This window comes from Cydia strobilella, chromosome 26 (genome assembly GCF_947568885.1).
Source record: "Cydia strobilella chromosome 26, ilCydStro3.1, whole genome shotgun sequence".
NCBI lineage: Eukaryota > Metazoa > Arthropoda > Insecta > Lepidoptera > Tortricidae > Cydia > Cydia strobilella.
The window spans coordinates 6452611-6469860 of record NC_086066.1 but is presented as its reverse complement, the minus strand read 5'-3'; the positions used below and the strand labels follow the sequence as shown (position 1 = coordinate 6469860).

The 17250-nt window shown below is 45.5% G+C and overlaps 1 protein-coding gene across 1 annotated transcript; it reads left to right on the top strand.

The window, feature by feature from the left end:
- Nucleotides 1-850: 850 nt before the first annotated feature.
- Nucleotides 851-17250, top strand: LOC134753292 (uncharacterized). Its single transcript, XM_063689138.1, has 7 exons — nt 851-991; nt 1147-1371; nt 2136-2278; nt 4021-4180; nt 6547-6718; nt 11787-11888; nt 13697-17250. The coding sequence occupies exons 1-7, from the start codon at nt 970-972 to the stop codon at nt 13860-13862; spliced, it is 990 nt and encodes a 329-aa protein (XP_063545208.1). The 5' UTR covers nt 851-969; the 3' UTR covers nt 13863-17250.

The following is a 17250-nucleotide window of genomic DNA, read 5'->3' as shown; positions in this document are numbered from 1 at the left end:
GACTAGAAACTATACTTAGTCTTTTAGCATTAGAAAAAACGGTAAACCATTTCCACGTGTCTTTTTATTGACAAGTTTTTTTATAAATATAGCAATATTTTACTTATGAAAGCAAAAGTATGTAAATGATCGTATATTATATTTGTTGTGACTTATTTTTAAGGTGTTTTTCGATAAAACGACACGTTAAGATCGCTCGCCTTCTTTCTAATGACAAAAAAACGAGAGGTATAGTTAGACGGTTCTGAGTGGTAGACTGCAAATGAGATAAAAGCTATATTAGGTACATGCATTAATCCTCATATCAGGCGGCTCTTTGATTCCAAGGATTGCATAATTTTTATACTTTTTAATGATTTTTAGAATATGAAAATTATAAAAAGTATAAAAGTTATGCAATCCTTGTATTCCACGCATTTCATTTCATTTCAACGAGCCGCCTGCTACAGATGTCTTGAAATTGACGCGTTTTTTCAGGTTCAACTTTCATTAGCCAGATCAATTTGCCAATTTCGTGATTATTCTTTTACACGGCACATAAAATTATGCATAATTTATCGATATAAAAAGTCGACACAGTCACATCCCTAGCAAATTATCAAACTTATGACACCGTACGTAAATGAGAAATAACAAGCATATATGCATCTCTTTTCGGCACATTATCTAATTCGTAAGGAAGTAAAGTACGGGTATACATATTTGCGAAGCATTTTTGCCCGACTTCTTTGCTTTAGTCATTATTCTGAGGTGTGGGCTTTATATCGAACAAAAAAAGTTTGTCTTGTCTATGCTCAGTATGAACTTTTTTCTGTTTTGACAGCTTGACAGTTGACACTGACACTACTGACAGCGTCGTACCGTACCGTTACGGTATGAATTGGTTATGAACTTATCTTTCTAAATTTTAAATTTAAACCAATTATCAGCGATATTTTCGTATATTAATTGTGAATAAAAGTCGCCAAGATGACCACTGAGCCTAAATCTAGTAAGTGATAGAAATGCGTAATTGCTGTCCTATACTAACAGTTGCATTTCAAGTTGACAAAACATGATTTTGTGCTTTTTCTACAAAATAACTTATTTTTGGACATTTGCAATATGTTTATATTTCAAATAACTAACCTATTATAATTATTTCAGAGTTATCCGAGCTTCAAGCGACAATATCTAAAATGTCGCTGGAGGCGTGCTGTGTCGCGGTGTTACCGGAGCTTGGGCTCCTCTGGGGCGACGTGTCGCGCGCCATCCGCGCCTCGAGGCTGCCCATGACGCCGGCGAGCGCCGCGAGGGTGCTATGCAAACATATAGCCCGCTCACTGCCCGCTGAAGAATATGATGACTTGTTGAACCGATTGAAGCTTAAATGTGAGTAAATAACCATCTGATTTTATTGAAATATGGAGGCCTTGGAAGGTTCTTTTATATGCCTGTGTATGAAATCTAGCTGGTAAGAATTCCATATTCTCACATCTGTTGTATTTTCTTTTAATTTGAAAGTACCACAATGAATGACAAGTTATACATTTGATATAAAGGTGGCAGACACATTGTGTACGTGAAAAAAATTGTTATTCCCCATTCAGAAACCTTTAGTGAGACAACCAATCCTAGCCTTCACTTTTCTAAAAGCCCTCTTGCAAAATGTCTCTTTGAAGTGGTCCTTTTAGATTTAGAAAATAAGTTTTATGATTTTTTTGTGTGAATTCTAGGGCACATACAGGCATGGGTATACGTGTATTAGAGCAGGCAAGGTGTTCAAAATATCTGAACATACACTTTAATATTTTGATAATAGGCTTTGTTCCAAGGCTCGGAACCGGTTTTTTCTTCATACAAAAATAACTGGTACTATTACGTTCCATTTCGTTCTTTGGTTTATTATTTAATTTTTAATGGGACAATCTAATCATACAAAGATGTTATTAAATATATGATTCAGTCCTACGTAAAGAGCATAAAATAATTAAAAATATTGGGCTATTTCGGGGTTATGAAAAAAAAAACGGTTCCGAGCCTTGGCCTGATATATCTGATGGTGACTGTACGTTTTTAAATCGGATCAATGTTAGCATTGAAAGGGGCATTTTGTTGATGACATTTTCGCTATAAGGCCATTAAATTAATTGCAGTGGTAGCAACCCAGAACCGAGTGTGGCACCTCGTGTCGCTGTCGGAGCCAGAGTCGGAGGAGCCCGTGTCCGTGGCCGCCATGACTTCGCGCGTGCGGCACGCGCTGCGGAAGGCCAAGGCGCCCAAGAATATGATCACTGTGGTACGATAGAAAACTGTATAGACTAGAGCCCCTTTAACTGCTTAGAATTTTTTACTGACCGTGCCCGTGTTGTGGCCGGTACAAAGTTTATTTATTTATTTTATTTTTATTTCATACATGGAAAACCAACAGCTATAAACATTTTTAGTTACATGAAGTTTCGACTTATCTATCAGACTGGGTACAGCAAAATGAGCTGGATATTGTATGTCTTATATATCAGACTAGGGCGGTTAAAAGGTTAATACAATCAGCTTTAATACGATTATAATATGCTATTAAGCTTAGAATAAATTTAAAAGTGGAAAAATTACTGCCTTGGGTGAGACTTGAACTCACGGCCTCTGCGGTTCAAGTCTCACCCAAGGCAGTAATTTTTCCACTTTTAAATTGATTCTAAGCTTAATAGCATCGATCGCAGACGTTTCTGCTTGTTAAAAATTAATTTATAATATGCTATGTTGTGCTGGTCCTTGCAACTCGTTCACATACTTTTATATAAAAACGCATATTAACCCAAAAAAGCTTATTACTCGTGAAAAAACGAATAAAAACATGTTGCAGGGACTGGCATAAAATGGCTCAAAAAATCCTGGAGCTCGGCCGAATTACATGTTCCCATACAAACGTAGTTCCACTCTCATTTTAAAACTACGTGTTGGATTGTAATGAAACTTTGCACATACAATGACATGAGGTATATCTAGGTCTGAAATTAGTTTATATAGCTCCAGTTTATAAAACAAACGAAATAGAACAAAAACAAGTTTTGTATGAAATAAATATGTTGTATTTTTAGGGTTCCGTACCAAAAAGGTTCAAAAGGAACCCTTATGGTGCGACTCTGTCCGTCTGTCTGTTTTAACTATGGTATCTGAAGCTAATTACAGACATAGATATACCTTATGCTATTGTAAGTACAAAGTTTCAGAGCAATCTAGCTAGTTGTTTTAAATATTTAGTCTTAGAGTTCCCAGACTAAGGTAAACAACGTTTGGGGCTCTTTGAGGTTTCTAAAACTAGTTTGCCGAACCTGGCCTAGGCTGGCTCTATAGTCTGTTCAACAAACTGAACACACAAATAAAAATCCAAATTTTTAGTCTCTTGTCACTTTATCATAAATAAATTTAGTTTAAGGGTATGCGCGCACGAGCAACTTTTGTCTCGGCGACTATTTTGTCTCTCACATCAAGTCTATGGGTTAGTATGGAAGTGCGCACACGTCCCGGGAGACTTTTTTGTCAGCCGGTTCTGAGACAAGCCCGAGACGCAACTGTCTCCTTCCCTATTGGTTTCGCGCACGGCGACAAAAAAGTTGCCGTTCGGCCATAGGACCTACCGCGAACCACGTTCGACGTGTTGTCTCTCTGTCGCACTTGTAAATTCGTATGTAAGTGTTACAGGGAGGCAACACATCGATCGTGGTTCGCGGTAGGCCCTCAGAAAGTCTCCCGCTTGTCGCGTCGCTACATGCGCGCACTTTCATACTTACCCATAAGCTTGATTTGAGAGATAAAATAGTTGCGGACACAAAAGTCGCTCTCAAGGCGATTTATTTGTCGAAAAGAGACAAATAAATCGCCCGGCGACTAAGTTGCTCGTGCGTGCATACCCTAAAAAATTCACTGCCCCCAACTCACATGTGCGTTCACCGTCATACAAGTTTGTGCCTTGGCCACGTTCCTGGCAGTGAATGCGTTACGAGCGTTTCCTCACATTAATCCCCACAATTGTTTTTTAAGGTTGAGTCAGTGAATATTGGTGACCTGGTGTACTTCAGCGTACAACTAGTATCCGCGACAAGGCAGGGCAACACTCTTTACTGCGCAGTCCCGCCGGGGCGCCCTGTGGCGCTGCTCAGCTCCCTAGGGGCCAAGACCATGCTGAAGGCAATAGTGGAAGGTAAATGAAATTTCTATAGTACTTCTCATCATAGCCGTTATATCTTAATGACTCCGCTTTTTTTTTTTACCGAAGCGTAGCGTACGTTTTGACTCTGGCATTTTGCTTTCGTATGTTTCAGATGTTCTCCTCTACAGGTCGCAATTCTCAACCGATTCTCGTGATATTTTGTGACCAGATTCTATGATTAAATAGTTTTTTACGGTTCCGTACCCAAAAGGGAAAAACGGGAGCCTATTACTAAGACTCCGTTGTCTGTCACCAGGCTGTATCTCATGAATCGTGATAGCTAGACAGTTGAAATTTTCACAGATGATGTATTTCTGTTGCCGCTATGACAACAAATACTAAAAACGGAATAAAATAAATATTTAAGTGGGGCTCCCATACAACAAACGTGATTTTTTTGCCGTGTTTTTACGTAATGGTACGGAACCCTTTGTGCGCGAGTCCGACTCGCATTTGGCCAGTTTTTTTTGTCTATCCGGTTTTAGGAAATTTTCCAAATGGCGGAGGGGCTTCCGTTTGGATTTACTCATGATTTTTTTCTCACTAAACTACATCATTCGATTAAATTAATTATAAGATGATACATAAACCAAGACGCAAAGGGAAGCGCAAGGGCACTACCTACCTTTTTTCGAAGCGCTTCGTCGTTTTTTTGAACCTTCATAACCTGAGTTTGGATTACTCCAGATAAACAAAACTCTCGGGAATACTCGGGTTTTTTTTTTATAATTTACGAGCATGGCTCTTGTCGGTGGAGTATGCGCCAGTTTTCTCGGTCCACGGCCAGGCTCTTTAGGTCCCTGTAAGACACGACATTTGCTTTAGCTTTCAGTTGTTGTGTGTAGCTGCGGTACAGTAGGAAGTGCTGCGAATTGTGGGAGAGAAAAGAAACCTGCTGAGAACCATAGAAAATAGACGAGGCAGAATGATAGGTCACTTGATAAGACACGGCACTTTCTTTAACACTATATTAGAATATTGTCTTCGGTTACCGCGATAGTTACTCATGAAATAATTACAAAGTGCAAAAATACCCACATACTAAAATAATGAACAATCATAGACTACAAACTTTAAGGCTGGTTGTACATGAACCGATTTTGCATGTACAACCAGCCTTAAAGTTTGTAGTCTATGATTGTTCATTATTTTAGTATGTGGGTATTTTTGCACTTTGTAATTTTTCCTCAGTCACCCGTTGACCACGAACGCTGTAAAGAGTTCGAAACGTCGGGATGTATTATAAATTCAATATACGCGATATAATCCGTTTTCATAGTTTTACTATATTAGAAGGCAAGATAGAAGCGAGAAGAGGCCGCGGAAAACCACGAACAAGCTACACACTCGGGATATGATGTCAATAATTATTAAGTCGTTTTCCTCACAAGCTTGATGAAAAACATTGTGTGTGGCGGTACAGGAAATAAGAACTCATGTTAATTAAATTCTCGCCTTCGGCTTCGGGCTCTAATTCATACTCGTTCACACAACCCTTCCTTGTTTACCGCCCTTAATAGTGCCCTTATTGTCGCTTAAGTGTACTTACTCTTGGTTACAATATGGAATTATACTGTGGGGTAATAGTCCAAGTGTGAACAATCTTTTTTTATTACAAAAACACTGCGTTAGGATCCTTGTGAACATTCATCAACTGGAAAGCTGCAAACCTCACTTCATAAAGTTAAGAATCCTGACCTTAATCTCCATGTACATACTGGAAGTGTGTCTATTCGTAAAGAATAATGAAAACCTCTTTCCCCAATACTCGCGATCGGCCAACCTACGACCTAAAACTAGACTAGCCACACCAAACTCTACTTTGCAGATGATCCATAAAGGCCCCTTTGGCATGGCCATAAAAATATATAATAAAATCCCAAACGAAATAAAAGAAATAAATAATTATAGTAACTTTAAAAATGCATTAAAAACTTACCTAGTAAAAAAAGCATACTACACATTAAAATGATTTTTTTAACGATAATATGGACTAATAACGTTACCGGCACCGATAAAAGTTTGAAAAAAGGTTACAAGAGTGACCATTATAAATTATACACTAGTCTTTAGGAATTGGCTTATGCCTATGATGCATGTTATGTCATAAGTTAGTGTTAAGTATATTGCTATACCCTTACAGGGTTCATGTAGAACTGTATTGAATAGTTTTAAGAACTGTATACTAATATGAGTGCAATAAACAATTCTAATTCTTATTGTCGCTTGTCAATACGGCGGTATTTCCTTAAAGCTTCAATTTGAAATCGACCTTATCGACAACCGACAATGTGGTACCTTTTAGTTGATAACGTCACAATACATAGTGTACTAATAATATGTTATTTTTATCTCAGGTCTCGGCTACAAAACCCACACGGATGAGAGCCTCCACGGGCGCGACATCCCGTCCCTCCTGCGCATCCACGCGCGGGGCTCCGGCGCCGACCACGTGCAGCTCCTCGAGGGCGCTCCGGAGTACCGCCCGCAGCCGCTGCTCACCGACAACGGCATCGACTTCACGTACAAGTGAGTCCTAGCCCTGCTCACAGGGACCCTGCTCACAGCATCCACGCGCGGGGCTCCGGCGCCGACCACGTGCAGCTCCTCGAGGGCGCTCCGGAGTACCGCCCGCAGCCGCTGCTCACCGACAACGGCATCGACTTCACGTACAAGTGAGTCCTAGCCCTGCTCACAGGGACCCTGCTCACAGCATCCACGCGCGGGGCTCCGGCGCCGACCACGTGCAGCTCCTCGAGGGCGCTCCGGAGTACCGCCCGCAGCCGCTGCTCACCGACAACGGCATCGACTTCACGTACAAGTGAGTCCTAGCCCTGCTCACAGGGACCCTGCTCACAGCATCCACGCGCGGGGCTCCGGCGCCGACCACGTGCAGCTCCTCGAGGGCGCTCCGGAGTACCGCCCGCAGCCGCTGCTCACCGACAACGGCATCGACTTCACGTACAAGTGAGTCCTAGCCCTGCTCACAGGGACCCTGCTCACAGCATCCACGCGCGGGGCTCCGGCGCCGACCACGTGCAGCTCCTCGAGGGCGCTCCGGAGTACCGCCCGCAGCCGCTGCTCACCGACAACGGCATCGACTTCACGTACAAGTGAGTCCTAGCCCTGCTCACAGGGACCCTGCTCACAGCATCCACGCGCGGGGCTCCGGCGCCGACCACGTGCAGCTCCTCGAGGGCGCTCCGGAGTACCGCCCGCAGCCGCTGCTCACCGACAACGGCATCGACTTCACGTACAAGTGAGTCCTAGCCCTGCTCACAGGGACCCTGCTCACAGCATCCACGCGCGGGGCTCCGGCGCCGACCACGTGCAGCTCCTCGAGGGCGCTCCGGAGTACCGCCCGCAGCCGCTGCTCACCGACAACGGCATCGACTTCACGTACAAGTGAGTCCTAGCCCTGCTCACAGGGACCCTGCTCACAGCATCCACGCGCGGGGCTCCGGCGCCGACCACGTGCAGCTCCTCGAGGGCGCTCCGGAGTACCGCCCGCAGCCGCTGCTCACCGACAACGGCATCGACTTCACGTACAAGTGAGTCCTAGCCCTGCTCACAGGGACCCTGCTCACAGCATCCACGCGCGGGGCTCCGGCGCCGACCACGTGCAGCTCCTCGAGGGCGCTCCGGAGTACCGCCCGCAGCCGCTGCTCACCGACAACGGCATCGACTTCACGTACAAGTGAGTCCTAGCCCTGCTCACAGGGACCCTGCTCACAGCATCCACGCGCGGGGCTCCGGCGCCGACCACGTGCAGCTCCTCGAGGGCGCTCCGGAGTACCGCCCGCAGCCGCTGCTCACCGACAACGGCATCGACTTCACGTACAAGTGAGTCCTAGCCCTGCTCACAGGGACCCTGCTCACAGCATCCACGCGCGGGGCTCCGGCGCCGACCACGTGCAGCTCCTCGAGGGCGCTCCGGAGTACCGCCCGCAGCCGCTGCTCACCGACAACGGCATCGACTTCACGTACAAGTGAGTCCTAGCCCTGCTCACAGGGACCCTGCTCACAGCATCCACGCGCGGGGCTCCGGCGCCGACCACGTGCAGCTCCTCGAGGGCGCTCCGGAGTACCGCCCGCAGCCGCTGCTCACCGACAACGGCATCGACTTCACGTACAAGTGAGTCCTAGCCCTGCTCACAGGGACCCTGCTCACAGCATCCACGCGCGGGGCTCCGGCGCCGACCACGTGCAGCTCCTCGAGGGCGCTCCGGAGTACCGCCCGCAGCCGCTGCTCACCGACAACGGCATCGACTTCACGTACAAGTGAGTCCTAGCCCTGCTCACAGGGACCCTGCTCACAGCATCCACGCGCGGGGCTCCGGCGCCGACCACGTGCAGCTCCTCGAGGGCGCTCCGGAGTACCGCCCGCAGCCGCTGCTCACCGACAACGGCATCGACTTCACGTACAAGTGAGTCCTAGCCCTGCTCACAGGGACCCTGCTCACAGCATCCACGCGCGGGGCTCCGGCGCCGACCACGTGCAGCTCCTCGAGGGCGCTCCGGAGTACCGCCCGCAGCCGCTGCTCACCGACAACGGCATCGACTTCACGTACAAGTGAGTCCTAGCCCTGCTCACAGGGACCCTGCTCACAGCATCCACGCGCGGGGCTCCGGCGCCGACCACGTGCAGCTCCTCGAGGGCGCTCCGGAGTACCGCCCGCAGCCGCTGCTCACCGACAACGGCATCGACTTCACGTACAAGTGAGTCCTAGCCCTGCTCACAGGGACCCTGCTCACAGCATCCACGCGCGGGGCTCCGGCGCCGACCACGTGCAGCTCCTCGAGGGCGCTCCGGAGTACCGCCCGCAGCCGCTGCTCACCGACAACGGCATCGACTTCACGTACAAGTGAGTCCTAGCCCTGCTCACAGGGACCCTGCTCACAGCATCCACGCGCGGGGCTCCGGCGCCGACCACGTGCAGCTCCTCGAGGGCGCTCCGGAGTACCGCCCGCAGCCGCTGCTCACCGACAACGGCATCGACTTCACGTACAAGTGAGTCCTAGCCCTGCTCACAGGGACCCTGCTCACAGCATCCACGCGCGGGGCTCCGGCGCCGACCACGTGCAGCTCCTCGAGGGCGCTCCGGAGTACCGCCCGCAGCCGCTGCTCACCGACAACGGCATCGACTTCACGTACAAGTGAGTCCTAGCCCTGCTCACAGGGACCCTGCTCACAGCATCCACGCGCGGGGCTCCGGCGCCGACCACGTGCAGCTCCTCGAGGGCGCTCCGGAGTACCGCCCGCAGCCGCTGCTCACCGACAACGGCATCGACTTCACGTACAAGTGAGTCCTAGCCCTGCTCACAGGGACCCTGCTCACAGCATCCACGCGCGGGGCTCCGGCGCCGACCACGTGCAGCTCCTCGAGGGCGCTCCGGAGTACCGCCCGCAGCCGCTGCTCACCGACAACGGCATCGACTTCACGTACAAGTGAGTCCTAGCCCTGCTCACAGGGACCCTGCTCACAGCATCCACGCGCGGGGCTCCGGCGCCGACCACGTGCAGCTCCTCGAGGGCGCTCCGGAGTACCGCCCGCAGCCGCTGCTCACCGACAACGGCATCGACTTCACGTACAAGTGAGTCCTAGCCCTGCTCACAGGGACCCTGCTCACAGCATCCACGCGCGGGGCTCCGGCGCCGACCACGTGCAGCTCCTCGAGGGCGCTCCGGAGTACCGCCCGCAGCCGCTGCTCACCGACAACGGCATCGACTTCACGTACAAGTGAGTCCTAGCCCTGCTCACAGGGACCCTGCTCACAGCATCCACGCGCGGGGCTCCGGCGCCGACCACGTGCAGCTCCTCGAGGGCGCTCCGGAGTACCGCCCGCAGCCGCTGCTCACCGACAACGGCATCGACTTCACGTACAAGTGAGTCCTAGCCCTGCTCACAGGGACCCTGCTCACAGCATCCACGCGCGGGGCTCCGGCGCCGACCACGTGCAGCTCCTCGAGGGCGCTCCGGAGTACCGCCCGCAGCCGCTGCTCACCGACAACGGCATCGACTTCACGTACAAGTGAGTCCTAGCCCTGCTCACAGGGACCCTGCTCACAGCATCCACGCGCGGGGCTCCGGCGCCGACCACGTGCAGCTCCTCGAGGGCGCTCCGGAGTACCGCCCGCAGCCGCTGCTCACCGACAACGGCATCGACTTCACGTACAAGTGAGTCCTAGCCCTGCTCACAGGGACCCTGCTCACAGCATCCACGCGCGGGGCTCCGGCGCCGACCACGTGCAGCTCCTCGAGGGCGCTCCGGAGTACCGCCCGCAGCCGCTGCTCACCGACAACGGCATCGACTTCACGTACAAGTGAGTCCTAGCCCTGCTCACAGGGACCCTGCTCACAGCATCCACGCGCGGGGCTCCGGCGCCGACCACGTGCAGCTCCTCGAGGGCGCTCCGGAGTACCGCCCGCAGCCGCTGCTCACCGACAACGGCATCGACTTCACGTACAAGTGAGTCCTAGCCCTGCTCACAGGGACCCTGCTCACAGCATCCACGCGCGGGGCTCCGGCGCCGACCACGTGCAGCTCCTCGAGGGCGCTCCGGAGTACCGCCCGCAGCCGCTGCTCACCGACAACGGCATCGACTTCACGTACAAGTGTGTCCTAGCCCTGCTGCAATTATTAGCGTCTGCTCTGGGGCCCATTTGTCGAACAAATATTATTATAAACAACTTTTTGGGAACAAATCAAATCACACTACTATATAAAGGGTCGGCAACGCGCGTGTAATATCTCTGGTGTTGCAGGCGTCCATAGGCTACGGTAACTGCTTACCATCAGGCGGGCCGTATGCTTGATTGCCACCGACGTGGTATAAAAAAATAAATAAATTATAAACTACAATAGATATCATATATTAAAGAATTTTCGCATATTTTCGAACAAATTGTCAAAAACACTGCCAATGATTAATACAGTATGTTTATTTTTGTTGTCGATTATTGGAAATTTTTTTTTTGTTTGAAAATTATTATTTTTTTTCTTTTGTTCTTATTAAAAAAATATTAACGTTAGAGCATTAATGAGGAGTAACCCTACGTGGGATAGCAGGGTTTGTCCAACTAAGGTCACCCTGTATAATTACTTCACCAGCAATCCCTAATGTCCCGGGCGCAAGTAAAGGGCTTATTACACTTTGCTAAAATTAGTGACTAACAAATGGGACGCCGCTATACGTGAGACGCAATAAGAGATACATCCTATCGTTTCTCACGTATAGCGGCGTCACTCTTGTTAGTCACTAAATTAGGATAGTGTAATACAAAAATTGGGCGCGTTGGGTGGACAGAATAACATCAGTGACAAACGCCACACTGCAGGCTAGCATGCACTGGGCCCAAGACAGAGCGGCCTGGAGAGCACTGGTGAAGAGTGTCCACACTCGTCACGTCCCTCAGACATGAGGTTACGACAAAGAAGAAGAATACAAAAATTCAAAATACAAAAAAAATACAAAAATTCTTTATTTAATAAATTAGCACTACAAAGTGATTTAAAGGGATGGAGCCGCCCAGTAAGCATAAAAATGCCTGTGTCGGGAGACAAAGCTCTTAATGTGGGTACTTTCTTTCCCCAGGGGCTACAACGAGGAGTACATGGAGCTGGTGATGGGCCCCGACCCGCCGCTGATGACGGACCTCAAGATACAGACCTCCGAGCCCTTCTTTGACCCGAATAGGTAATGTTATGCTCCCCTGGTCTATGCAAGACTTTCGCTTCGTTTTTGCGGGCCATATTGGATACAGCCGTAGCCCCTGGCAATCCTGAATAGATGAAGTAGGTAATATCAAAACCGGCCAAGTGCGAGTCGGACACGTGCACGAAGGGTTCCGTAATATTACGGAAAAAACAGCAAAAAAATCACGTTTGTTGTATGGGAGCCCCATTTAAATATTTATATTATTCTGTTTTTAGTATTTGTTGTTATAGCGGCAACAGAAATACATCATCTGTGAAAATTTCAACTGTCTAGCTATCACGGTTCATGAGATACAGCCTGGTGACAGACAGACGGACAGCGGAGTCTTAGTAATAGGGTCCCGTTTTTACCCTTTGGGTACGGAACCCTAAAAAAATACGGTCGAATTGATAACCTCCTCCTTTTTTGAAGCCGGTTAAAAAGATAACCACCCAGAAAGAAGAGAAGAGAGAGTTTAAATTCGAAGAAAAAAAAGGTCTTATATTTGTTTTGTTTATAATTTGGATCGAAAAAATAAAATCCTACGGAAAGTATTCGTTCGTTTTTTTAAGTCCCAGGCCATCAGTAGTCTGGGACTATAAAAAACAGGTGACGTAGACAATATTCCCCAGTAGCATTTATACGTCATAATGACGTCAGCGACGTCATTATGACGTAATAATGTCGTCATTATGACGTCGCTGACGTCATTTTGCTACCTGGGTTCGGCCACCGCGACCCTTGACATTCTGTTAAAAAAGTTGCCTGATTAAATTACCTATAATATGAAAATGAAAATAAAAATTTATTAATAACATTAGGTTACAACAAATTTGAAATTCATTCAGTATCAATATACATATACAGTATACATATACCTATAAGTATATTACACATTAAATTTGTATGTCACAATTATAAGTACATTTTTTATTACATACATACATATAATCACGCCTATTTCCCGGAGGGGTAGGCAGAGACCACGGATTTCCACTTGCTACGATCCTGAACCTCTTTCGCTTCCTTCACTTTCATAACATTCCTCATACACGCTCGCCGGTTTAGGTCATTTTTTATTCTTATAGTTAATTTTATTTAGTCAACAATTTCACAGGAAAAATATTCATCTATGTCATAAAATGGTAATTTTAGTAACCAGTGTTTTAATCTACTTTTAAAATTATGGAACGAAGGTGCATCCTTGATACTTTTAGCAAACATAGATATAACTCCGTAATAGATGGATACAGTCTAAGGAAAAAACGTGCCTCGAAAATTAAGAAAATTTTATTCTCGTTCAGAGGGCGCTACTAGCTATGGCCAACTGTCGTATAGATGGCGTTGACGGTTTTGTTTGTTATTTAACAATTTTAACGCATATCAGTGAAAGAACATGGATCAAAATCATAAAAATAATTAATGCAAATAAAAAAAAAACATCCATATCTAAATATATTTTATCGTATTTTTAAAAATATTTATTTTTAGTTTTAAAGTGTGTCGACAGATGGCAGTGAATTTACTGGGGTTACAAAATTTACTATGACAGTACCGCTCTAGTATAAGTTACTCTATGCTTTTAGGTAGGTGGTTGTACAGTCGCCATCAGATATATCGGAGCGGCCGAGGTGCTCACAAATATCTGAACACGCCTCTATTGTCATGGCGCTAGGTGCGTGTTCAGATATTTTTGAGTCTCTCGGCCGCTCCGATATATCTGATGGCGACTGTATATACGTGGGCCAAGTACATAGGCTGATCATCCACTATTCGCTAACTTATGTATGTGTATGTATATGTTCCAGATTGAAGAAAAACATAAACCTGACCATAGAGCTAAAGAGCCCGGACATCGCGTCCACGCTGAAGGAGTGGGTGAAGCTCGGCGCGCTCTCCCCCACCTCCCCCCTCGTGCAGATCTTCCACCAGACGCAGAACAACAGCATCGCCTACCAGCGAGACGACCACTAGCTATACATACACACACATATACACATTATACACATTATAGTCTAACCACAGACCACGTATTCTAAAGACATAGTCCCGCTACCCCCTCTTCCACGCATACGGTAGTTTTACTCGATAAATTTTCGAATTTCTAATCACGAGTCTCGGAAATCCACATTTGTTTAATACAAAGATAGATATAACTCCGTAATAGATGGATACAGTCTACGGAAAAAACGTGCCTCGAAAATCACGAAAATTTGACTCTCGATCAGATGGCGCCACTAGCTTTGGCCTACTCTCGTATAGAGGGCGTTGACGGTTTCGTTTGTTATTTATAATTTTAACGCATATCCGTTAAAGAACATGGGTCAAAATCATATAAAAATAATTAATGCAAATAAAAAAATCATTCAATACATTTTAACGTATTTTTATAAATCTTCATTTTTAGTTTTAAAGTATGTCGATAGATGGCAGTGAATTTACAGTGGTTACAAAATTTACTATGACAGTACCGCTCTATCTTATTATATCCTCTTTGGTTTAATATGATATCTCCTTAACATTACTTGAGAGTTATCTGAAATCAAAGCACCTCGTATTTTAAGCTTCTTTGTCTTTGCACAACACTTTGACTACGTTTGCGATATACCTATAAATGTTTTGTAAAAACAATCCAGATTTTGTTCCCCTGAAATTTCCTTACAAATTTAAATAAAACAAATCACTTATAGGTACCTACACAGGGGTACGTAACCTTAACTTCAAGCCATTGTCACGAGGCGTGCTTGTTATTGTCGACGCATACAACCGCGAGCAATCGCTTCATTGCAAAGATAGATATAACTCCGTAATAGATGGATACAGTCTAAGGAAAAAACGTGCCTCGAAAATCAAGAAAATTTGATTCTCGTTCAGAGGGCGCTACTAGCTTTGGCCTACTGTCGTATAGATGGCGTTGACGGTTTCGTTTGTTATTTAACAATTTTAACGCATATCAGTGAAAGAACATGGGTCAAAATCATAAAAATAACTAATGCAACTAAAAAAAATCATTTATCCATATTTAAATACATTTTATCGTATTTTTAGAATCTTCATTTTTAGTTTTAAAGTGTGTCGACAGATGGCAGTGAATTTACTGGGGTTACAAAATTTACTATGACAGTACCGCTCTAGTATAAGTTACTCTATGCTTCATTGTAACCAATATTAGTTAATCTTCGATTACGCATTCTTATTGGCCACTTATACAGATTCGCACACTATTTTTTTTACCTGAATCCAACGCTCGCCTGTGCTAGAATAGCGGTTGGAATGAGGCCTATCGTTTTTTTGCTCACCAGTTGGCGCTTCTGTTGATGGTGGTCCAAAAGACTAAAGAACAGCTGTCAGTCATTGAAGTGACAAGTGACATTTCGAACTATGGAAAAGACCACCATCTAGACTAGCGCCGGAGACTTCCGGTTCAAGCGCCATCTTGACAGTTAGCATCGTGATTAATAACTTTGTTTTTTGCTCATTAATATTGTTTAAAGTGTAATATCGATAGCTTATTATACATTAAACTAATGTGGCAGTGTGCAGTAAATGGAGAATTAATAATGAAGCGCGTTTAACCACCATCTTGGAGTCAACGGCCGGTAGTCCACGTGCTTCTTGTAAAGTCTAGCTATCGATTTACAAGAGCTAACAAATCACCGTACACTGTCTTGTACAACCGTACAATTTTTGTCGTTTTTAAACCTCTTAATACCTTGATACTGGCGAAATAGTCCCACTGGGCTGAAGCCATAATTTTAAAAGAAGAAGAAGACTAGCGCCCCTAGCGGCGAATTCATACGCGTTAGCCTTCATTAAGTCAAGGAACGTGCTCAACGATTGACGCTCGCCACTCGCCCCACATCACTCGCACTTGGCGGACCACATGTCTTGGAACGGACCAGTCACGGCGCGGGACTCGCTCGCCTCGTCCCCCGCACCCCTGTATTTTTGGCAGCCCCGGTTTCATTAAATAATTGCTCTATACGAGTTCTTTAGAAATAGGTGTTCTGTGAGTCTAACCACGTCTAACCAACCGTTTTGTCGGTTGTACTTTGTTTTGCAGAAAATTGTTTCATAAAATGTAATGTTTTCCAGAATTTTCATTTCATAGAAAACATTAAATAATTTCACGGTTTAGACTTACTTGTTTCATGTCGCGCGAGTGAAAAGTGACAAGTGAGTCTAAACCGTGAAATTATTTAATGTTAGTATGTCTCACAACAGTTAAAATTTCATAGAAAACATATTTTTTCACAAAGGGTCGCAGTTCCAACCTAACCTACTTTTCTGTTAGACCTAATGGTTCTACACAATGACCTTTTAGCTGTACCTAAAAGGTTAACGGTTTTTGAAAAAAAAAAGTTTATATGAAATGAAATTTCTGCAAAACATTACATTTTATGAAACAATTTTCTGTCAAAGAAGCGGACACCCGTTTTGTCACCAAAAAACCGGCCAAGTGCGAGTCGGACTCGCGTTCCAAGGGTTCCGTACATTACACAATTTAAACAATGTATTTTTTAAGTGAAACGTCTTTAAAAAACCCGTAGGGGTCGGATCCAAAACTAAGTAATTAAGCCCGACTCACGCTTGACTGCACATTTCTAATAGGTTTTCCTATAATCTATAGGTCAAGATCTATTTTGTGTATTTTTTTCAAAATTTTAGACCCACTAGTTTCGGAGATAAAGGGGGGGGGGATGGTCATTTTTTGCCTATTTTCTTGAATAACTTCAAAATTGTATATTTTAAAATTATAAAAAAAATATATTTGAAATTCTCACAATGAGCTCTTTCATTTTATATGTAACACGATATAGTTTAAAAACCTTTATTTTTTTATCTTCACATTTACACCCCAAAAGTGGCCCCCATGTTTAAAATTAATTTGTTTACGTTACATGTTCGTCTTTGGGTCACAAACTTACATATGTATAACAAATTTCAACTTAATTGGTCCAGTAGTTTCGGAGAAAATAGGCTGTGACAGACGGACAGACAGACAGACAGACGCACGAGTGATCCTATAAGGGTTCCGTTTTTTCCTTTTGAGGTACGGGAACCCTAAAAACCGGCCAAGAGCATGTCGGGCAATGCTCAGTGTAGGGTTCCGTGCTAGTAATAGACTGCCACAAACAGGGGATATTTTTGTATTGTAACAAGCAAACCTGATGTCGATGTTTTTTACCAGGCTCGTTTTCCACAGCTCTATATGTATATGTTTAAGTGATGTACGTATCGTCTGTAATGTTTTTTTTTTTATATTGTAAATGCTTGTTGAATCTTATTGTGTAGCATGTGAGGGCTTTGGTATGTAAACTGTAAGCTTGTGTTTTGTATTAATAAGCAATAAACAATAAAA